General features: G+C 36.9%; 1 protein-coding gene across 8 annotated transcripts in view; it reads left to right on the top strand.

Moving 5' to 3' along the window:
* Window positions 1-23,709, top strand: part of ASPH (aspartate beta-hydroxylase) — a 114,780-nt gene that overhangs the window by 55,040 nt on the left and 36,031 nt on the right. For all 8 annotated transcript variants that reach the window (XM_048286273.1, XM_048286278.1, XM_048286275.1 and 5 more), the window contains 3 exons: window positions 8,459-8,500; window positions 21,247-21,332; window positions 23,355-23,441. In XM_048286273.1, the coding sequence (XP_048142230.1) occupies window positions 8,459-8,500; window positions 21,247-21,332; window positions 23,355-23,441 (215 nt within the window). The remainder of the gene's footprint in view (window positions 1-8,458; window positions 8,501-21,246; window positions 21,333-23,354; window positions 23,442-23,709) is intronic.

Genomic DNA, 23,709 nt, shown 5'->3' with positions numbered 1-23,709 from the left:
CATAGCTGTTAATTAATAGATGCATTAGCTGAAAGTGTTTTGTTTCATGATGGGTATGAAGTATTCTTAACCAAAGCTTATGATCAGTATAGGAACAAACAGTACTTATCTTTGACAGCATGGGCAAGAAGTTCAGCAAAGGTAGTCTTCACTCTGCTTGTTGTGCATTAAGTTGGAGGAACTGGAGAAGAGGAAAAGATGTTTGCTCTCAGAAAAGACTGCTGTTTAAAGTTAAAATAACAAAAAGGGACAGACAGAACTATTACAAAATTTCAACAGTAGATAATTCTACCACACAGTGTCAGTTGAGGATACTGAAATGATTTCTTGACTTACACATACTATTTTAAAATTAAATTCAGAATAGAAGTGCCAAATTGAAATATTGGGGGTTTGGACCATATTTCTATCAGTTTTTGTGTTGTAATTTATGGCTCAGTCTTGCAGCAGTAAATTAATTTTCCTACCTTCGCAAAAAAAAAAAATCTTAGGTGTTTTATATAGTAGTGGTGGATTTTGAAATATGCCATTTTGAATCATAGCATCATTTAGGTTGGAAAAGACCCTAAAGTCAAGTCTGGCTATAGACCTAACACTGCCAAGTCCACCATTAAACCATGTCCCCAAATGTCACATCTGCACATCCTTTAAATACCTCCAGGGTGGGAACTCCACCTCTTCCTTGGGCAGCCCGTTCCATTGCTTGACCACCCATTTGGGGAAGAAATTCTTCCTCACACCCAATCTAAACCTCCCCTGGTGCAACTCAAGGCTGCTTCCTTGAACTATCTCTTGCTACTTGGCAGAAGAGACTGACTGTCACCTGGCTACAACCTCATTTCAGATATTTATGGAGAGCGATAAGGTTCCTCCTGAGCCTCCTTTACTCCAGACTGAACAACCCCAGCTCCCTCAGCTGCTCCTTATGAGACTTGTGGTCCAGACCCTCCACCAGCTCTGTCCTTGCCTGGACATGCTTCAGCACCTCAGTGTCCTTCTTGCAGTGGGGGGCCCAAATCCGAACACAGAATTCGAGATACAGCCTCACCAGTGCTGAGTAGATGGGAATGATCACTCCTTTAATTGCAGATGTATTTGCAAATAAGATGGTGGAATTGAACCTAGTTATCCACTCTCCTTTTGTTGTATTGTGATGCTAAGAGACTCCTTGCCATTTTCAAACACTGTTAGAATGAGAAAGAGCTTGTTCTACTTTGAAATGGTATGTATTTCTGAATAAATCTTTTAGATTTTTTTTTCTTACCTGTGGTTGTTTTCAAAATTAGTGTAACACACCACTGAAATCTCAAGAGTATCTTGATGTCTATCCTGGCATATCTTTTAGAACCACATAGTAGCAGCAGCACTAGAAGAAATTAATTATTTTGTCAGGAGCCTTCACAGGGAAAAAGTGAGTGAATCAATCAAAATGTGTTTTAAAGACAGTTATTAAAGATGTAAGTAATTATTAGAGGTAGTACAATGTACATGATCCTTTGTTTAGGAACTAGAAAATGAAAAAAAATTGATCAGCACAAAATCTGAGCCTGCACTAACTTAAGAATCCTTATAATTTGTGTAGTTGTGTGGGAACCACTCGAAAGGCAGAAGAACCAGTATTTCTAACTTTTTCTAATAATTCTATTGCTTCAGCACATAAAGTAAAATTCAAGTAGCATCATGGGAAACTGACAAAAGAAACATAGGACATAAACTACTGGCAACGAATAAAATTTTCATTAAATTATTGGTTCTTCCTGCTCTTAAGTATATTTGCTTGTCTTTTTTGGATGTGAATATTTCAGTTTGAAAGCAAGATTACTCTCAAATTTTCCTCTGAGATTATGACATTCATGTTTACCAGGTTTTTCTGTTTTAGTATCTTCTTTGTGATAGAGGATTCAGTATGCGGGATTTTGTTGTCAGAAGTCTATCTTTTTTGTTTATTTGATTTAATTTCATCAGTTGTTCAAAGCTAATATTTCCTGTTCTTTAAGCAGTAATAAACATAACTTCAGGCAGTGTAAAATAAATTCAGAAATGTCACTATACATTCCTTATTCTTCAGTAGTTTAAATTCGTGCAACTGCATTTGAAGCATGGTGCACCAGTTTTTATCAGGTTTGGAGCAGTTGTTTGGTTTTTTGGAAAGAAAATGGGAGATAGCTCAGAGGTTGAATTTAGCTGTGAGGAACATTCTCACATCACCAGGGAAGAGACTGGGTGTGGGATTTGAATATGCTGGAGTGCAAGTCAAAAGTTTCTTGCTGACTTCAGGTCACATCACAAAAAGGTCATACTAGTCAAGTACATCTTTAGGTATCTGTAAGTACTGTTTTCCAGTTCTCTGAGTTTACTTCTGGAATTATTGCCAGTGTTCTTTTCCAGATGTAGGCTTCTTTAGCTGCAGTTATAATCTACATTTTTATAAACTAATGGACTTGGGTGGTATGATAAACTAGCTTGAAATATTACTGATACAGGTTTTCTGGCTAATCCTGCTTTACATTGGCACATAAATTGCAGTGGTTGTGATAGAGTGGTACTTGTTGGACACATATTTTAAGGGAGACATTGCAGGTTTAGGGGATACCATTACTCTCTGTATTTGGATTTTGATCCCTCTTGTACGTGTTTAGATTTAAAATATCTACGAGCTGTTCCACTCCTCCCCTTCACCTTGTATCCTTGACGTTTTTATAACCCTACATTTATTTTACCAGCTGCTGAAATGCCTTATGTGTGGAGAAGTTTCCACTTTAGCACTTCGGCCCTTCCTCATTCCCTGGCTCCTCTTTTCCGGTTGTCTTTGATTTTAACAAATAAAACCCAAAATCAAACCAACACAAAAAAACAAACTAAAACCAAAATCTAAATCTTTAAAAGGAATTGTGGCATGGCCTAGATATCCTTTACAAGATAAATGAAGTGCCATATGGTAATAAAAAATTTACTGCCTAGAAAAATATTTAAAAGTTTGTTTCCCACCTTATACAGCAACTTTGTATATATTCATTAAGGTAGCTCTTAGTAATTATAGGTTTTTCATATTAACTAGTCTGATACAAAGTTGCATTTTTTAGCATTTAAGCTTTTTTTGTTGTTGTTTTAGAGGAAGTTGTGTTTTGGTTGGTCCTTTAATATAGATTTCCCCTTATTTTTTCAGATACTTAAAGCTTCAAAAGAAAAGTCCCTACATCAGGAGGACCAGTCCTAACCATACGCTACAAAAGGGGAGCAGATGGTTGTAATAGACCTTATGATGTAATTACCAAGCAGTTCAGGGTTTGGGGAATGAACACTAAGATGTTGTAAATGGGTTTTAGCCAACTGTCATTTTAGTAAGCATTTTTAACACTTGGATGTTTAGTTTACATTCCTGTCTGATTTTTTTTTTCCCTTGGTCAAGTTTAGTGAATTCATTATTTTTCTTCTGTGTTTGTGACAGTTACAACTTAGAGCTGCATTTCATGTACTGTTTAAGCAATTGTTAATATTCTATTTGTAACGTAGCAGCAAGTACATTTTTTTCAGATTTTAATATATATCTTTTGTTGTGGATTCATACAGTATGTACAGAGCAGTTTGGTCAAATGAAACATATGATGTTATGAATTTTTAAATATTTCGTAACTGCTGATATAGCATACAGCCTAATTGCATTTTATTAAAAAAACACTAATCAGGCACACACTATGCTGTGAAGTTTGACTTCTATCTCTTTGCACTGATGTTATGTCAACAGTTAACTACATGAATTTCAGGTGATTTTAAAATACCCTAACAAGATATGAAATGTGTGTTTAATACTAGTAAAAAGCCAGATTACAAAATTACAGTTTTCAAAAACCCTTTATGTATGAATTAGCACTTTTTATTTATGCCCATTTGATTTTTCAAGGAAAAATGTCTAGAGACTAGATGCTAGCCTGGCAGGGAGTCAGTGGAGATTGCAACAAGACTGATTTGCTGGAATCAGGTTGAATTTAGTAAAATTATTCCATTTTGCTTTGCCTACCAGTATAATGATCTCAAAGCTGGCTTTAATAGGCTTTATGTTCAGTAAATTATTTTAAAAGTCCATTTTGCATAAACACTTGATTTGCAAATTTTATTTAAAAAAAAAAAGTTTTGGAAATTCAACCTTAAGAAAGATATGATGTCAGAACTTAAGACCTACAGTTTTGAATGCTCTTAAAAATGGTACATCTGAAATTCAGGTACTGTGGGTGATTTAGAATTTTAATATAACAGGTGTGCTTTTTACCTGTTCTGTGCTGCTGTTCCACAATTATGAAGACATATTTTATTCTTTGATATTTTGCATGTGTTCCTTTTTGGCTCAGGAATAATTGCTGTGATTTTAGGAAGTTGCCAAGCCTGTTACAGGAGCTTAGGAGAAATAAAGTAAGATAAATTTATAAAAAGAAAAATCAGTATGGTAACCCTAACAGTTGGTTGCCTTTTGGTTTACAGGGAGACTTTCAATTTCTGTAACACTGTTTTGAAGTCAGGGTTTTAAATGCTTACATTTGTAGTGAAAGGGGCATCATATATGCTTGCCCTTTTTTTGGGTTTGGGATGTCAGTAAGACTCCTTGTGAGTGTTACCTGTGATCAAGAAATACAGATGTCCCGAAGTGATTTCTTTGGACTTTTCAGGAAAGCAATAATACTCTTAGACTGTGATGTGTTTTGGGATGGGATATTCTAGTAAAATTACCTGTGATTGTGAATTGCAGAGCAATAATTTTTACAAAGCCATATTTTGTGAGGAATCTTGGAAATTATTTTAGGATGGTGAATGGAGGACTTTTTATATAACAGTGGCAGCCAATTTGTAGAATTATGGGACTGTGAGAGTATATTATGCTGTGATTGTATTTTAAGTATTTTGTAACTGGGTATGTGATTTTACGTGCTTCATGTTTACAAAAATATGCCAAGCTGAGCAAGGTCAAGTGGACTATTAAAAGTATGTATATTTAATCCATTTTAATGTTTGGCTGCAATAAAACACAGAAGAATATCTTTGTCTTTCTAGTGTCATTATTTATTCCCAAATGTGGTAGATATTAACTATAGGGATAAATATTTGACTCAGCCACTAATTAATATTGATTTTTAAATTGTGAATTTGAATATTAAAAAATATATTTGAAAGTATTATTTACAAGGAGGAAGTAGCAAGTAAAATAAATGAATTTTATTTCTGGCTGGTGTTATGTGAAGGAAATGGGCAGTACGCTAAGGTCTGTGTTTTCGGCAATTATGCTGTGATTGTCCTTTTGGAGTATTAACATTCTGCAACCAGTTTGGCCTGAATTTTTCTCATGAAACATCATTTCTGTTTGTAATTTAAAATGGATGAGATTTTAACGTGTCAAACCACGACAAACAAACACAAATGCCTGGGGAAAGTGATATACCTACTTTTCATACCGAATATTATGGTTACAGTCCATAGTTTAAATCAGACATCTAGTAAGGTCCATGCACTTCTGTGAAAGCAAAAATCTTCCTTGACCTTTACAGTTTTCAAACACCTCCATAGCTTTAATGATCTAGTATTGCTGAATAGTAGTTTAAGAAAAAGTCAGGAGATTACCTTTTTCTTTATATTTTCACATTGCTACATAGCCTCTTGTTATATGTGAGTGAATCTATGAAATCTTGGATTCAAATGCTTTTTTGGAAATCACAGGATGAAATACCAGTAAGCACAGAGTAGAATACTGAAGCTGTATTTTAATATTGACAATTTACTGCAATTTAAGTGACTTTCTAACATTCTCTGTAATTGAAAAGGTACCATATCATGGCACTTCTTTCTAAGAAGTAAAGAAGATGGTTAAGATTTGATATAGGAAAGATACTGAAAAATGTAATGATTTTAGTGAACATCATTTGTGATTTTACATGTTTCAAAAATTATGTATCTGTAAATAAATTGTGTTGTACATTTATAGTGTTGATTGAGATTCATGTAAAATCTACAAGGTCTGAAACACATTTTTAACTGTGACTTGGGTCATTCTCATATGCCATCAAACATTTAGTATTGTATTGTAATATGAAAAATAAATTTATTCTTCCCGGTAGAAACCTTCTTGGGAACCCCTGGTGCATTCATTATATAGTGAAAACAGTCCTAGCCTATAGTGATTAGCTAAAGCTGTTTTGTCAGTGATTTTCATCTTGATTTATTTTGCTGGAAATGAAGAAATTGAGTCAAGGATGGGAGTGGTTTGAAGAGCTAAGATTTTTCTGCTTGTTTGCTTGAGCTACAATTGGTTTAAGTTGATGAAAAAATAGTCTCAAGATTTATCATCATATCCCTGTCTTTGAGGGAGCACATTTTTAAGCCTTCGTCAGAAATAGTGTAATTAAAGCCTTAAATTGAAATATGCTAGGGATCAATGTGGAAGGAACAAAGCAATATGTGCTGAATATGATGCTGAAGTGAAGTATTATTACTTCACTACACACTTCCCTTAGACCTTCAGAGCTAACAAGATCAAGTTGTGATGAATTTCACAAGCAGCTACCTAGAAGGAGAACCTGGAGTATTTAAAGATCGTTGGAGAGGCTTTGGTGTAGTCAATGGCAACTAATTTAGCAGAATACTGACTGAAAAAGTCTGAGAGTTTGGAGAACTGATTCTAGTGCATAAATAGATATAGAGAGCTGTAGGTTCTATGTTGCATGAGTCTCAGGAATAAAGAAATGTGAAGCCAGACAAGAAGTGGGAGAGAGGAGCAGGCTTTAGATGGAGGAGGTTATACATTGTTCTTCCTGTGATGGCAAAGAAGTTGCAGAAATAACATCAATGTCCAAGATATGTGGAAGCAGGTTATGGAGTGAGCTAGAATGAAGTAGAGAGAAGAGGCCAGGTGAGAATCTCAAGTGTTGCTGATAAAGGAGAGGATACAGGGAAAATGGGTGACTAACTAGCATGGTGTGTCATGGTAATAGAGGTGGTAAAAATAGAAATATGGGTATATAAACTGCTTTGTTTGAAAACTGTAAAATTACTATTTCATCTGGGGCTGCATTATTGCTCTTTTTAAAATGTAGTGTTTTGGATGACATACAACCATTTTGCTGATAGTGTGATATGGGGAAAAAAATGCAGAAAGCCAGGGTTTTAGGAAGTACTGCACAATGCTTTCATTAATATACTGCTACAGTAATAATTATCCTTAGCGTGTAATTGACTCTATAGATCTTTTGTCATTTCTTTCAATTTAATTGACAATCTAGATCTCATATGTAATTGAAGAGGTGAATGACTTTCAGTGTGACCATATTTATTTAATTTGCCATATAATCAAGTTGATGCTCGTTCTGTCTTGTACTGAATATAAATTAGTTACAGTGTCCATACATTCAGTAATAGCAGTTTTCAGCCTATAGTAAAGGGTGAAATTAGAGTGTTAAAATTTTGTTTTCGTGTGTGCATAATCCAGTTTTTTCATGAAAAAATGCAATGTTTTCCAGCATTTTTAAATGTTGTATTCACACTACAATGCTTTTGAGTAGTCAGTTTAAAAAACAGTGAAGACTGAGTACTGACAGGGTGTGTCTAAATTAGTTGGAAATTAAATAAAATGGTTTTTATGTATATAAGAATATCCCAAAATTAAATGGTAGATGTTAAAGAGGACAGTAGCTAGCTAAAAAAGCAACAGACCCACTGTTTAGTGTTCTCTAAGTTTATTAGGAGGAAATATTGGAAGCTTATTGGGAAAAAAATTGAATCAGAAACAGAGTAACAGTGTTAAAATTGTGAGGCAAGATGCTTTATATGTTATAGGGTCAGGCAGGATCAAAAAGTGCTTGGACAGGGAGAAAAAGACCTTTATGTATCTACCACCTTCATGAAATATGCATACATGATTTTTCTAAGGATTTAGTTTGCCTTTGCTACAGACTGTCTCAATACTTAGTTAACATCTACCTCTGCAGTGATATGTTTGCAAAATAGCTGTTAGATTATTTTAAAAGTTGAAGAAAGACAAAAGCTTCCAAGTGCCCAAGTCGCTTCTAAAAATGCGGCCTAGGTTGCCAATTGATTTTGTTTTTCACATTTTAATGTTTGTATTAAGCTGGTGTTCCCAATAGCTTTTAATTAATGAACAGATTTTCTTTCTTGCAAAATAGCTTGCACACTTGTAAGCGTATATCAACAAAATATATTAAATATCTACAGGGGAAATTCTGTGAAATGTTTTGTGATGGAAGCAATAAGGTAATACTTGAAGCATCTGCAGGGAAAGACCTTTTAGGTAACTATATAGTTCAGAAAATAATTGTGATTATTTTAAAAAATAAAAATGAAACATGAAGTCCTATAGACTCAATTATGTTTTGAATATAAATATTAATATTCTTGTATCTCTTATCATAAAATGTTAACATAAATTTATTTCAATGAAATTATATTTTTAATGTTCTAGGGAAAAGTGAAAAAGAAACTGAACAAGACAAAACAGAAAAAGGTAAGTCTGAAAGTAACATTCTGTTCTGAAATTCAAAACCATGCTTTCTGGGAGGATTGATTTAAATCAGATTAAAGAGTAGTGAAGCTTAGCTCCTGTACGTCTTATGTAGATAAACTGCAGTTGAATAAACATCCAGAGAACATGTGCTTTTGTAAGTAAACACTTGGTTGTTTCCAAGGCTGGCATCCATGTATGTCAATCAATCTTACCTGGTCACAGAATAGAAGGATAGAATTGTTTAGGTTGGAAAAGGCCTTTAAGGTCATCGAGTCCAACTCATAACCTAACACTGAACCATGTCCCTAAGTAACACATCTTTTAAATACCACCAGGACAGCCTGGCAACCCTTTCAGGTGAATAAATTTTTCCTAATATCCAATCTGAATCTCTCCAGGAGCAACTTGAGGCCATTGCCTCTTGTTCTGTCACTTGTTTCCTGGAGAAAAGACCAACCCCCACCTCATTACAACCTCCTTTCAGGGAGCTGTAGAGAGCAATAAGGTCCTTCCTCAGCCTCCTTTTCTCCAAGCTAAACACCCCCAAACACTCCCAGCTCCCTCATCAGACTTGTGCTCCAGACCCTTCACCAGCTTCTTTGCTGTTCTCTGGACTCACTCCAGCACCTCAGTGTCTTTCGTGTAGTGAGGCGCCCAAAGCTGAACACAGGGTTTGAATGCAGCCTCACCAGTGCCGAGTACAGGGGAACAATCACTGCCCTGGTCCTGCTGGTCACCCTATTGCTGATACAGGCCAGGATGCCATTGGCTTTCTTGGCCACCTGGGCACAGCTGGCTTGTGTTCAGCCAGCTGTTGACCAGCAACCCCAGGTGTTTTTCTGAAGGGCAGCTTTCCAGCCACTCTTCCCCAAGCCTGTAGCGTTGCACCTGAGTCACGGGACAGTTGTGACAACTCCTGCTGTTTCAGGACTAAAATGTTCAGTGTCATACTCCTAGTTTAGTATTCTGGAGGTCAGAGTTTCACCAAGCCCCTTCTGCACCTGAGCACAACAAGGCAACCTGTGCTGCCTGGCCCCTGGAGCTGGGTTCAGCACTGCCAGCTGCACTAAGCATGAAGAGACAGATGCCATGCAAATCAGTCCTTGTCAACACCACGATTAGCTAGTCTGGCTTAGTTTAGGCAGGAAGATGCAGACAAATTAGATGGAAAAGAAGTGAGGTTTTGCTGAAGAGCGCTGTGAATCTGCTCTCCCTACGATGACATTTGTTCTGGCCCCATGCGTTCACTGTCACTGCACAAAGCTTGCACAGCCTCCTTCACTGGGCTTCATGGCTGGTTGCTGATGATGCCCAGAAACCTCAGGGCCTGTGCCAAGGGCTTCAGTGGCTCTACTCCTTTTTTGTTCTGTTTCCATTTTCTGTGTGGCTGTTATTTTATATTTGAGTACTTAGGAATGCTGCTTTTCCAATATTTTGGTACGGTTTATTTGGTTTGGTTTTGTATATTGGTATTTTAAACAGAAGTTCTAGGACTGACAAACTTTAAACATTTTATTTAAGTATTAAATATGTCATGTGTAAGCATTACATATAAAAAGTAAAAAAAACCCCAACCAAAACAACTTGGAAAGCTTGGCAATTATGCCTACTTTTCCTTTTATTGGCAGGGAATATCTTATTGCACTGTATTTACATACTTGATAGTAGGAAAAAACTCACCTTTATGTGCTGCTTTTATTGACCTGTTAGAACAGTATAATAAAAGGAATTACAAGAGACATCCAGTATGGGTAAAAAGCAGTCATAGGTAAAAATGCCAGCTTGTGTAAGAAACTTACTATTATGCAACATTATTAGTCAGAGCCTGTACAAGAACTTTAGGACATGAAAGTACAACAAAGGGCAGCTACTTTCCTTTTCTACCCTAAGTGCTTTGTGGTTTTGTTTCTTTTTAAACAGCAACTAAATAAATGCCATTGCAGATTACAAGGTTTCTGTAAGGTGGAAAAAGGGATGGTTTTGTTTTCCAGGTTAAATTGATAAAATTTTACATCCTACAGGGAAAAGCAACCCTGCATTTTTTAAAATGAACTTTGTTTATAGCTACACTGCTTGTGTGATTTTCATACAAGTTGAATTTTATTGGACTTTTTTCATAGTTTGAACTGTTTTAAATTTCCACTTTCATTAAAAGTGGGTAGCTATAGATGAGCTAGTCACAGGAAGTGCTATAAGGTACAATGATTCAGTTTATTTTCAATTAGCCTAATAAGGTGAAGAAATAAATTAGTGAGAGCTGTATTATAAAATATACTGTACTGTGACTGGTATATGTAGAAAACTTGGAAATCTAAGGAGCAGGGAATTTGAAAATTCATGTTTGGCTTGGGTTTAGGGTTTGCTTCTGATTCTGATAGTGCATTCTGATGTGCAAGTTTGCATTTCTTTTGTGGTATTTGGACATACAAGCTCCAAAGAGCCTTCTGTGCAGAAAGTATTTATAGCTTTGAGTAGCTCTTGCAACATTTACCTTCTTTCCTGCTGCAGCCTTCATAGTACTTGGTTAGCAAAGTGTCGTAATTATTACGTAAATTTCAGTATTCAACAGTATTCCATCAAGTTTATTAAAAGTCTTACTGAAATTCTTTGATATTAGCAAAATCCCCCTCTGGAAAGTCCTCTAAAGAAACAAAAATGAAAATAAACTTGTTTGTAACATACAGTTGATTCAAGGTTTCTCTGTTGTATTTGAGGTGGATTCTGCATCTTCTCCCTAAGAACGTAATCAGACTTTATATTTAAACAAGTAATTGAAATGGGATGGATAGTCCAGGTGAATCGGAGAAATAATTCTTTAAAAGGTTTCACAGGTAGTGCAGTGCAGGACATACATGCCACATCCATAAAGTGTCTTTCCATCTGAGGTGGTTTTAGTTGTGTTTGATCACATAGACTAAAAAAAAAATGAAGTAAGAAGCTTAATTCTTCTACTTTGATTTATATTTGACTTACATTGAATATTCATTTATATTGGTGAACAGATATAAAAACTGAAAAAATTATTTTCAGCTATGAACATGTTTGTTTCATATAGTGAACTTCAGCATAGGTACTATTATTATAAATAATAATTTTCCCTTTTCAAAACTGATAAAGCATGACAGTAAAAAGTGAATGCAATTTGGCTGGAACACTCAGTTGTATTGCATTAGGGACAGAAGTTCAAGTAAGCAAGGACAATGTCATTCCACAAGTGGCCCTGCAGGTGTCATTTTGGTAACGGGTCAGCATTCACTACTGTTTACTCCAGGTATTTACCTTTGAAGATATGTGGGATTCCACTGTGATACCAGTAGCTATCTAATCTGAGGAGGCTAAAGTGCTGTTCTTCTGACTAAATTTAGGGGTTTGCCAGAGGATAGGATCAGTTATCCCCTAAATTCCATTGGGAACCTTTACCAGAGCTCTGCTGTCTGGAGAAAGAGCTTACATGGTAAGCTCACCTCCAGCATTGTCACTTCAAGTTGGGTGGGCTGAGTTCCACCCTTGCAAGCTCTACTTTTAAGAGTGTACATAGTACCTGTTGATTTGCAAATTTGATACAGGCTACAGTTAAATGTGAGCTGTGTGCAGAACGACCAACACAGAAGTGTACAGAAGTCTTAATTGTCCAAGTCCAAAACTGCTGCATAATGCCATTCTGAACTAAATATATAGGATATTAGACTATTACAGTGTATTTTTTAATAGAAAGTCAATGCAGAAATTTCTTTCTGGTTTGTCAAAGGATTGCTTGAGTCTAGCCTTCGAGTGAAGCCAAAGTCTTAATGGTTAAAAAGAGGTGAATGATGGAAATACATGCCAAAATTAAAATTATTCTGCAGTTGTTTCTTATGATCAACATCTAACCAACCAACAATAATTTCACACAGAAAGCCCTGTAGAATACTTTGTACTGCAAGGGAAATTGTTCTGGAACTGCAGCTAAAGATTTATTATAGTCATTAGATTCCAGCTTTATTAGTCCCTAAAATGCCTCAGTTTTTATTGTCTGATTACTTCCCCGGATAAGTTGATTATAGTGGTTTTGCCTGTTCTACCAGTACAGTTTAGAAAGATCTTTTAATTATTGTAGTGCTCCTGGCTTTAAATTGTCTAGATGCAGTTACTTGGTTTTATACCTTCTAAGTTATCATTTATAGAAGCCCATAAAACAAGTGTAAAACACACTCTCTGTATCTCACCTAATGAGCTTCCCAAACAACAGGACAATGGCAGGATTTTTTCATCATCATCAAATTCTCATTCAAGTGCCCAGTGAGAGGCAGCACAATTTCCAAAACTAATTTGGGTAATGATACGGGGCTAGTATCAGGAGGAAGGACAATTACTTGAGCAAATTTTGAATTTCAAGTAAAAGTCTACTAATATATGTGTATGTTTTTCTGAACATAATTGAAGCTTTGAAACTTGGACTGGGAAGGTGTAGTATTGGTGGTGGGTGGCAAAGGGAATTAGTAAAACAAAAGGTCACTTAATTTGTTAGAAAACAACTACGGACCATGATCATTGGTATCTACTTGTCATTGTCCCACGCTCAGAAGTTGCCAAGAGCATTATTACTGAATTTGTATCACAGCAGGGATGGGAGGGTGTTTAGAAAACAAGGCCTATGACCTGCCCTGGAAATTGCTTCCATAGTTTTTCAGAGTTTAAGACAGAGAACTGACAGGAGGAGCCTTTGCTGCAAGTGACTTATGAGATTGCATCACATGAAGGGGTTTTTATTTCAGATTGGCTTTAGAGATAGTGTAACATAAGGAGACATAACTATATTGTTATAGCCTCTACAGTTAAATAATTATAGCTTTTATTAAAACTTTATTTAAGATTCAAATTATAGAATAGTTTGGGTTGGAAAGGACCTTTAAAGGCCACTTGTCCAACCCCTGCATTGAGCTCATTCAGTTTTCTGGCTGGCAGTAAGCACAGCATACAGTCAGTGCAGCAGGATTGTTCCAGTGTACTTTTCAATTCAACAACTGGGGATCATGTGTCCTCAAGGTGGCTGTAAAGACCAGCCTTTATCTTGAATCACTTATACCTTATAAAGTAATTAAAACTGGAGTCCTAATTCCTCGCTGTTTTGCATGCGAGTAATAGCAGATTTAACATCAAGGAAGCTGCCAGGAATCCTCCCTTAACATTATAATGACAATACGAATGAATCAATAGGTGAATAAAAAAATCTAATTACAAGAACCAAACCAAATTTATGAGGTGGTTTGTTAGATAGGGAGTAAAGTCTTTCCATCCTCAAGTCCACAGAGAGATTGTAATGTTATTGTCTTTCCATTTCTGAGGAACCAGAAATTTCATTAGAAGACATGTTTAACAAGAAATACTTATGCTAATATGTAATATGGACTCTCATAATCACTGAGCAGGCCCCTCTCAATTGACTGTAAATCCTACAGCATTAGTTTCCAAACACTGAAGCAAGACTTTTTATCCTGTGTGGAAGGCAACCTTCCCCACAAAACTCCAAGTTAGACCAGCCAGGCTATCAGTCATTGCTCTCAGTGAGCAGGCCAGGTTCAAAATGTCAGCTCCAGCACCACAGGTAAGCCTGCCCTCCCACCCCACCAGTTTTCCTAGGCTCTGAACATAAGAAAGGGAGTAGAAGGCTTAGGAAGGGAATCATTAGTCCTGAGAGCAAAAGAGGGAGGAGGAGAAAAGGACAGCAAGATTGGGTGGAAAACTGCCTGAGCTAGTCCCAGTTGAGATTTCCTCCTGGCCATGGTTACACATCAGCTAACACGCTCTCTGTTTGTGGTGTACTTCCTGGCACGTCTGTTGGGTCAGAATAGAATCACAGAATTGTAGAATATCTGCTCCCAATATTTTGCAAGGCATAGGACTGAGATTTGTGTGAAGTGTATGGAAGTGCATACTGGTTTTTAGATACAAACGCTAATTGTTCTGGAAGTTTTAATAGCAGCGTGATGTTATCACCTACTTTGCTCAGGAAGAGAGCTCTACATGTATCCTTTGATCAGAGGCTCAAAGTGTGCCAGCAAGGACAGAACAGTTCATGCTATGTGTTGTGATAAAGATACCCCATCTTTTAAATTACCTTTTCAGGAAACAAGTTGAAGCCTTTACAGTGTACTTGACTTAAAAGTTGCTATCTGTTAAAATGCCAAGTGTGTGGTATCTCTCTAGGATAAAAAAAGTGTGTTAATTGTGAAAGATAATCAGGATAGTATTCAATATTTTTGTCCAATTCTGGCTAATGATGTTAACTGTTTTGACATACCAGGCTGATACCTACTCAGGCAGGTCATCAGTGTTTTCTCTTTTAGGAGAATGAAATTTTCCTTAGCCTGGATGATGGTGTTATATTTCAGATGAAAATGTGAAATGGAGAGATTTCATACACACAACCCTTCCCACTTCTCTGGAAGCTAGAGAGGATTCATTTACTCCATTATAGAAATAGTATTACTAGTTTTTTGTGACATTTCTATGAGTTTTTTTCTATTGCTTTGCTCTTAGGGTCATATGTAATCAATTTTTTTGCCATGTACTAGTTATCTCTTTTTGTTTTCCTTGTTACTCTGTGTAATTGGTTCAGATGCACTTACTGCTTTAACATAATTGTCTACTTGGCATTTTATACTGATTTCAAACCTTGGGTTATGCTCAGTTACACAGGAATTTACAGACATTTGATCATTTGAGGGTGTTTGTCTAGAATTCTAGAAAAGTTTTAATTCCTTGATTATTACATCTTCAGGCAGCTTTTCACAATAAAAGCTGTCAAGTATCAAGAAATACAATTCTGTGAATAAATCAACAGTTTGCAAAAATATTTTTCTGATGTTACTTGGAGAGTTACTTAAGGTAAAAAGAAGAATATTTACAGAACTTGATTTTTTGAATGTTACTAGTGTTTTATTTTCACAGAAAAAGCTAATAATGGCAGTGGTAATGGAGATTGCTTTCAATCGCAAGACAGTGTTTCTAATAACTTATGGCTTTTCTGAAATTATAGCACTGAGGTGAAATTTTGCACTGGGAAAAGTTTTGGAGCTTCAATATTTTATTACTGGCATAGGGCTAGGAGGAATCTCAGCTGCTGTGATGACGGGCACTGTGAGCTGCTGTGGGAGTTTCTTTGGTTGTCAAATAAGAGAATGCAAGCTACCAGTGTAATTCCAGTGTTGCCACTAAAGCACATTAACATGTAATAGTATATTACAGAACTTGTAGGACATATGACTAGGTGGGGCCCTAAAGCTTACTTTGTCTCTTTAGTTGACTGAAGGCCTTATCAGCTGTGTGCATTTTTCCTGGCAGATGCTTATACATCTTGTTACTGCAAATTTTCAGTAATTAGAATTCCACAGCTGCCCTCAGCAGCCTGTTCTACTGGGCTTGTTCAGAGATAGTAGTTCCAGATGTTCAAGCCAAATTTTCTGTTATAGCCATTTTGAGCCTTCTCTTCCTTCTCCTGACTATGATGATACAGAAAATAATTTATTCTTTTCATCTCTGTAGCTACACTTTACAGAGCAGTGTGTACCCCTCTTCCCATGGCAAACTCTTTATAACTGCCTTTTTACCCTTTGTTTTTGCTTATTGTTGCTCCCCTCCCCACCCCAATTAAAGAAAAAATATTTTTAAACCATTTTTCAAGACTGGTTAAATTATGTTTAACAATCCAGTTACTTTTCCTTAATTTTGATGTGATTCTCTTGTGGTCTGAAGAGTATCTCGCAGTGTGCCATTATTATTCAAAAATAATTTCTCTGTCCTTTGTAGAAGTAAGACTGTCACTGCTTTTGGTGATGACAAGGTGCTTTTCAACCTAAAACCAAAACATGCCTGGTATTTTAGTTTTCATATGCCAAAACAGTTATATGAAATATTTCATCAACTTTCATTGGATGATATGACAGGCTATTAAGTTTACTGCACATTTAATATACTACATTGCTACTTCTGAAATATTCTCCTATTTTTTTTTTAATGCTGTATCTTAGTAAGTGAGATATGAGATTGTTTGTCGTCTCTGGTAATTGTTTATTCTCCAACACAAGAACTAGCATAGGGTTTCTTATAAGACTTCTTCCTAGCTTGCTGCTTTTTCGGTGGAAACTCTTTTCTCTAATGGAGTCTTCAGGAATCCTATGACAGCAGTCCTAGATAGAATGCCTGTTCTTGCATCCAAGGCTATTATTGAAAATCCTCAGTAGTACTGTTGGAAGTCCACAGTATGATACGTAAAAGGATTATTACCATTTTAATGCTCAACTTGATTTGGACTACAAACCAGCCAAGCAGTTGTGTGATCATGCATAACTTCACTGACATGGTGAAATTTGTCATTGATAAAAAATTACATATATTTTCCTCTGAAAACAGATAAGCTATCTTCTTTGTATCATTGAATTTAATATATTGGGTCACATCTGCTAAAAGATTATTGCACTAGAAGGAGGCAATGGATAATTTATTAAAATACCCCTGCAGGGAGATAGCAGGCTATCTGGTTAATATAGAGGAATGCTTGATGGTTACTCTGAAAGCTCCCTGGTGAATCCTTTAACATAGGAATAGAATGGGGGATGAAAATTATTGCTCCTTATATAATGTTTACTGTGTTATATTGGTGCCTAGCAGATGAATAATATTTATGTTAACAGCTCCTTTCCAGCTTTTTATGTTGATCTCCTGCTGGTCTAGGGCTGATATATAATTGCACTAAAAATAGGAATACTTTTTTTTTTAATGGAGGGTGGCGAAAAGGTTCTTCCAACACATCACCCAAGTTGGATAGGAAGGGAAAGATACTGTATCTTTGTGCCACAGGCTTGTAAGATTTTTATTTACTTTTTTAATTTACTTTTTTTTTCTGAGTATTTTCTCGTCTCCTTGTAAACTCAAATGACCTGCAGAGATGGTGTCCCACAGGCAGTGGGAGTTTCTTGGCGGGTGGGAAAGCTTCTTTCCGTTGCCTCAAAGGAACCTCACTGTTGCCATGCTTACTGAGTTTGAGAAGGACCAAATGACTCTGTCTTTCCATGAATGCTGAAAGCTTAGAAGCTGACAAATAGCTGTCCTATCTCACTGAAATACAGTTCTTGTGTAGCTGGCCAGCCTTAGATCAAGATTTTCATTCACAAGAACTGAGAATTAACATTTTAGTTGCAGTTTATGTTACTTAGAGGACAGAAACTAAACCAAGTGTTTAGTGGCAATATCCAGTTGGAAGCTTCCCAGATACTGTACCCAGAGGAGCTGACATACCTCAGTTTTCTTGCTAACAGCAAAGGACAGTTTCACATGGCAGCTAAGAGCAAAATGAACCTAAAAAGTCCTCAAGGTCACTTGCTTTCATTGGTTCCTTGTCAGCGATTGAATCATGGACCCAGACCGGCAGGGGATCGAAGGAATGGGCTGCTTTTATACACTTTTCTAAGGCACAGTATTTCCTTATGTGGCGTGACCTATCCCGTGTTGCCACATCAACAACACACTTCCTTCTGTGGGGTGGTCACTTGCTGTTCACCCATCCAGCAGCCCCTCTCTGTAGGGCTCTGCCGTGTGACACCTCCTCCCCCCAGGGTTTGGTGGAGACAAGCCTCTCTGTGCCACCATGTGCTCCTTTGTGCTGCCATGCGCCTCTGCAGGCAGCTTTTACAGCTCACAACCTAATTCTCTCTTGTAACTCCCCATAGTTCCTTGGGCTGATGTTTCTGGGTTCTTCCACTCCTGCTGTTTAGCAAGCCAGGCCTTAGAAATAGCAATGGTTTCTTGAAAAACTGAGCTGGCATATTTTTTAAAAAGAAAAAATCACAAAACCCAACAAGCCTTTTGCATGTTACGGATTGTTCTTTTCAGGCCCAATGACATTATGTATGAAACTCCTCACCATACCTGTTGGTCACTGTGGACTGAAGGGTTGGGGTGGAGGGATCCTTGCACTTGTAATAAGAGCTGGTTCTGTGAATTTGACTGAATTTAAGGGGTGTGAACACTTGGAAGATAGCCAGTGCTATGCTCCTTAACCATTACTATTATTAAATGCATGAAAAGGCAGTAAAGACATTGCTTTCCTATGAAATGGAGGACAGTAAAGTAAGACAAAGATAGGAATCAGTGACAGATTGGAAGGCATTTCTCCTACATAATTTATGGGGAATAACCAAAAGACATTAAAAACATCTATATTATTAAGAAAAATGCAACACATCTCTTTAGTCGATGCAGTTCCATGATAACTACATTCCTTAAGAGCATTACTGTGTGCTTCAGTATAAATGCTGGATTTCAAATCAGGTTACAATAGAAAACTTGGAAGTGTTTAGGGAAGCAAAACCAAGATATTAAACTATGCTATTTGTTAGTTTATCCTGTAAAAGGAGTAAATTCCTAAATGTCGGACAGTTCTATTTTGGTTTTTTTTTTCTTCTTGGTAGCTAATGTCATGGAAAACTACAGTCCCTACTATTATAAGAGGAATCAACAGAGATATAATAATACTAGTGCATTGCTGCTCTAATACCTTTCTTTTATAAATCTTAATACATTTTTTGTATTTAAAGCTTTATACAACCTTTGTGAATAAATAAATGGAATTTAGTAGGATAGCTTAAATTCTGTTCCCCTCCTGCTCCTGGAAAGCAATAGCATCTATTCAACTGTGCATGCCAATACTTCAGAAGAGTTTAAAAAGTGATGTAAGAAAAACTCTTACACAGAGTTGTCCGAGTTCAGCATTGAACAGAACAGTAAAAGTCTTAACAGAAAAAACATAAAAAGGTGTTTATTTTTCACTCCATACAGAAGAAGTTCAGACTTATGACATCCTCTAATGAGCAGATGGACTTACTATTGGTTTAGCACTAGCCAAGGCATTGGTCTCTCTCTGAGGTTTAACACAGATGACGTGATTTATCTGCCTAAAACTCTGTGTAGGATCAGAGTCGCAGAGAGACCGTGTCATTTAATGAATCACGAGCACAGCTTCCAGTAGCATGTGGTGGCTCTTGTCATTCCTGAAGAGTGCACCTGAGGACCTGGGAAGCAGAATAAAACATGGCTAGTTACAATAACTTGTTATTCAAAATACTTGCTACTGCATTGCAGCAGTCTTGTGATGTTAAAACTGTAGGGTGTTTGCTTTAAACTTTATACATACCAGTTACAGCATTCCCTATTGAAATTTCTACAAGGAAAATAGTAATTTTACTTTTTTTCCTGCTATTAATGACTTACTTTCCATAGAGGGGGAAAAAGCAGTAATGTATAATTAAAACAAAAAAGTTGTGCTACTAATTACAGATATACCTAACTAGTAGTGACTTGTGTCAGACAATACGTATTTCCACTAATTGTGTCAGAAAAGGTGGAAACTTCTTTTCTAGTGAAGTGCAAGTGCAGAGTTAAGCTGTAGCAAATGTGGAGGAAACCAGTCACCTGCTGTCATATCCTTTCAGTAGCGTACTTGCATTTTTTTAACAACTAGTGTACTTAATGCAACAAGGAGACATTGTTTAGGAGTAAACTGCTATGAAATAAATAGCTGCTTAAACTGACACCATTTACTTAAATTTGCTTCAAATGCAGTTTACTTTACACAATTTGTTTCACGGCTGGTGTGCCACATACTGCTGCTGCTCTACTGCTGTGTGATAGCTTACTAAGCTGTAGAAACTTAATCTCGTAAAGGGGTCTTAACCTGACATTTCAGCGCTGAACTTGTTTTCATCAGGAAGTTCAAGTACTCGACTTTTGGGGTCCCTCCTAACCTAAGTAACTATGATTTCTATGAACTCTTCTAAGCGCAGAATGGGTTAGGTTGGAAGGGACCACAGTGGGTCATGTGGTCCAACCTTCCTGCTCAAGCAAGGTCATCCTACAACATGTGGCACACGATTGTCTCCAGACAGTTCTTGAATATTTCCAGCGAGGGAGACCCCACACCCTCTCTGGGCAATATCTTCCAGTGCTTGGTGACCTGCACAGTAAAGAAGTTCTTCCTCATGTTCAGGTGGAACTTCCCATGCATCAGTTTCTTCCTGTTGCCTCTTGTCCTATTGCTTTGCAGCACTGAGAAGAGCCTGGATCCATCCTCTTGTCACCTACTCTTAAGATATTTATTTATACACGTTATTGAGGTCCCCTCTCAGTCGTCTCTTCTTGAGGCTGAACAGGCCCAGCTCCGTCAGCCTTTCCTCAAAAGAGAGGTGCTCCAGTCCCTTAATCATCTTCGTTTTCCTCCACTGGATGCACTCCAGGAGCTCCATGTCTCTCTTGTCCTGAGGAGCCCAGAACTGCACACAGCACTCCAGATGCAGCCTCAGTGATTGCTCTAGGCAAAGAAGTAGATGTATAGAGTCACAACTTTCAGAAATGACTGGTATGCCCTGATGATCAGGTTTTTCGTGATACCATATAAATGTGGAAAAATAACAGTTCCCTTTGCTCTTCCACATCAATTGAACCATTTGGGAAAAAAAATCCTTGACTGTAATGTGATGAAGAATGCTTTTTGCTGAACTTAACTGCCAAGTTCCTCAATTTGAATTACTGAAGTTTGCTTTTTCATATAGGAGTTTGTGATTGTAATAAGGAAGGAATCAGTTTCTTTTCAGTGTAATTTGAAACTGCCTCACTTGAAAATGATGCACTTTGCCAGCACAGTCCCTAGCTAAGTGTTACTCCAGACAATTGAGATATGAAAGAAGTAATGAACTGTTTGTTAAATCTTCTAGCTAAAAAGAAGAAGCCAAAGCTCTTAAACAAGTTTGATAAGACCATTAAAGCTGAACTAGATGCTGCAGAAAAACTACGTAAAAAAGTAAGTTTTGAATGTTTGGCTCAGAACTGTATGCAGTGCATGAAAATGAATAAATTAAAAACTTGGAAAAAGGGAGAATGAATTTTAAATTACTTTGTGTGAAATTAACTTTTTGAAATATTCAGTGCATATTTGTCCTTCAAGTTTAATTTCTGCTGAATAGTTTATCTTAATTTTTTTAAAGCCAGAAGTGTATGTCTGTTCATGTATGCTTGCTCACTGTTAACCTTGAAAATATGTAGCTTAATCACTGAATATCTGCTTTCCACGGATCACATGGAACAGGGTTAGTTCTGTCCTATCAGTGTTGTCCACTTGACTACTGAAGTCATGTGTTACCAGAGACCTTTGTGTGTGTGTTAGCAGGATCTCTCAGTAAGTGTTCTGATGCCTTGTGAGCATTAGGTGCAGATTGTTGAAGTAGGTTGAGATTCCGTGTCCTGGGAGTGCCTTTGTTGCTGTACAGCTGCTTAGAGGATGAAACTGATGTTCCTGCTTCTCACCAGTGGCAGCAAGACCTTAACACCAGTCAGTTTGGGTAGTTCTGAGTTTAATAACTTGACTGTGAAAAGCAAGCAAAAAACCTCCCAACAGTAAAAAAGCTCTTCAGTTATCTTCCCTCATAGCTTCCAATTTTGTACTTTTATTTGAGTATTTCAGAAAACAAGACCTTTGCAGACATGTCCCTTTTCCAGATGTGAGATTAAATAGTGAAGCAAGACTGTGGCTGTTAAAATTGAGAGACTCTAAGTCTTTTGAATGTAGTTCTTCTTAAAACTCTGATATGTCTCACAGACAGTCCTTGCACATAGAGAACAACTGCAGGGCTTTGTTATACCCTAGATTTTCAGTACAGTACAATAAAAACCAATTTGGTCTTTCCAGGTGCAGGATTATTCTTGATTTTCAGGACACACTGTGCAGTTTTGACTTTATCAGGCCATCTATGCAGCCCCAGAGTTTTGGTAGGTCTGTGATGGGACTGGAGGGCTCTTGCATAGAGAGCACTAACCTCTGGCTGCTGCTGCTGCTGCTGCTGTTCCTTACTAGAAGCCTTCTTTACAGGTTAGAATACAAAAACAAAAGGAATTTTCATGCTTCTTGCTACTTAAGCAATTGGTTAATGAGAGAAAGGTGTAATAGAAATTTTGGCGAGCCTGTAGGGTCAGTTTGTTGACTCTATTCCTGCTGTGTCTCTTGGTTAGTTAGATAGTTATGCATGTCATGTAGGAATCAGGATAAATTTAGGAACAAATTGGACATGTGTAATATTTACAGATAGCAAGGCAGTTGTGTGTAATAGCCCACTCATATTTATAAAGCTGTAAAGAGGTGAAAGTGGCAGCAAGGTCTATTGCCAAATATTGCCAAGCAGTGCTTAGCAGCTGTTTAACAGTGGGGCTGGTTCTTCTCAACTTCTATCTGTACTTGCTAGTCAACATCCATCAAGAGATCAACATCCATCATGAGAATACCACAGTTCCATTCGGACTTGTGTGAGATGTCCTCAGGGATGTTGTTCTGCAAAAGACATGGAGGAAATAGCCATACACTATGGATAAGTCTACAGAATTTCCCCTAGAAGAACTGTAGTTATGACACTGTTCATCATGGGAGGTATGCAGAGGGAAATTTTCCACCTATGTCCAGAATTTTCTTCCTATTCTCTATTATATCTGATCTGGAATTCGTTATTAGCAGTAGGATCTTCACATTTTTATATAGACAGGTTATTTTCGTCTCAGAATTTTATCCAGTCAACAAAGGGAAAGTGAGTAAAATAAGAAAAACCAAGCTATTCATTTTAACCATGGAAAGTAGATTATATTGTTTCATAAATAATGACAATTAATTTCTCTTAAATAAGAAGGCAATCCCAACCAAAGTATGAGTGAAAGCTGTTGATTCATTCTGCACTGTTTTGTGTTTGTTCTTTAATTGTGAAACCGATGTGTTATTAGGTCCTGCATCCTTCAGCATTTTTATTAGAGAGAATTGCTGATAAATATCTCTACTTTTCAGGGAAAAGTTGAAGAAGCTCTAAGGGCCTTTGAAGCATTAGTGAATCAATATCCACAGAGTCCTCGAGCAAGATATGGGAAAGCACAGGTACTTGGAAAAAAAGTGATAGGTGTTGAAAAAAGCTAAAATAAACATTTTGTTTTATCAATAGAGTTATAAACACCAGTCAGGATTAATTTAGAAATTTATGGAGGTTTCCTAGGTAAAAAAAGAATCATGTGATCTGTCATATTGTATCTCTTTCAGTCAACTATCCTTCCCCAATTACTTTGGCAGCTTTTATGTAACTTCAGCAGCAAGTACTGTAAATAACAACAAGATAAGGTACATCCTGTAGATCTCAGGAGAACTGTCA

The sequence above is a fragment of the Corvus hawaiiensis genome, chromosome 26 (assembly GCF_020740725.1).
Source record: "Corvus hawaiiensis isolate bCorHaw1 chromosome 26, bCorHaw1.pri.cur, whole genome shotgun sequence".
Classification (NCBI taxonomy): domain Eukaryota; kingdom Metazoa; phylum Chordata; class Aves; order Passeriformes; family Corvidae; genus Corvus; species Corvus hawaiiensis.
This window is presented reverse-complemented; position numbering and strand designations above follow the sequence as displayed.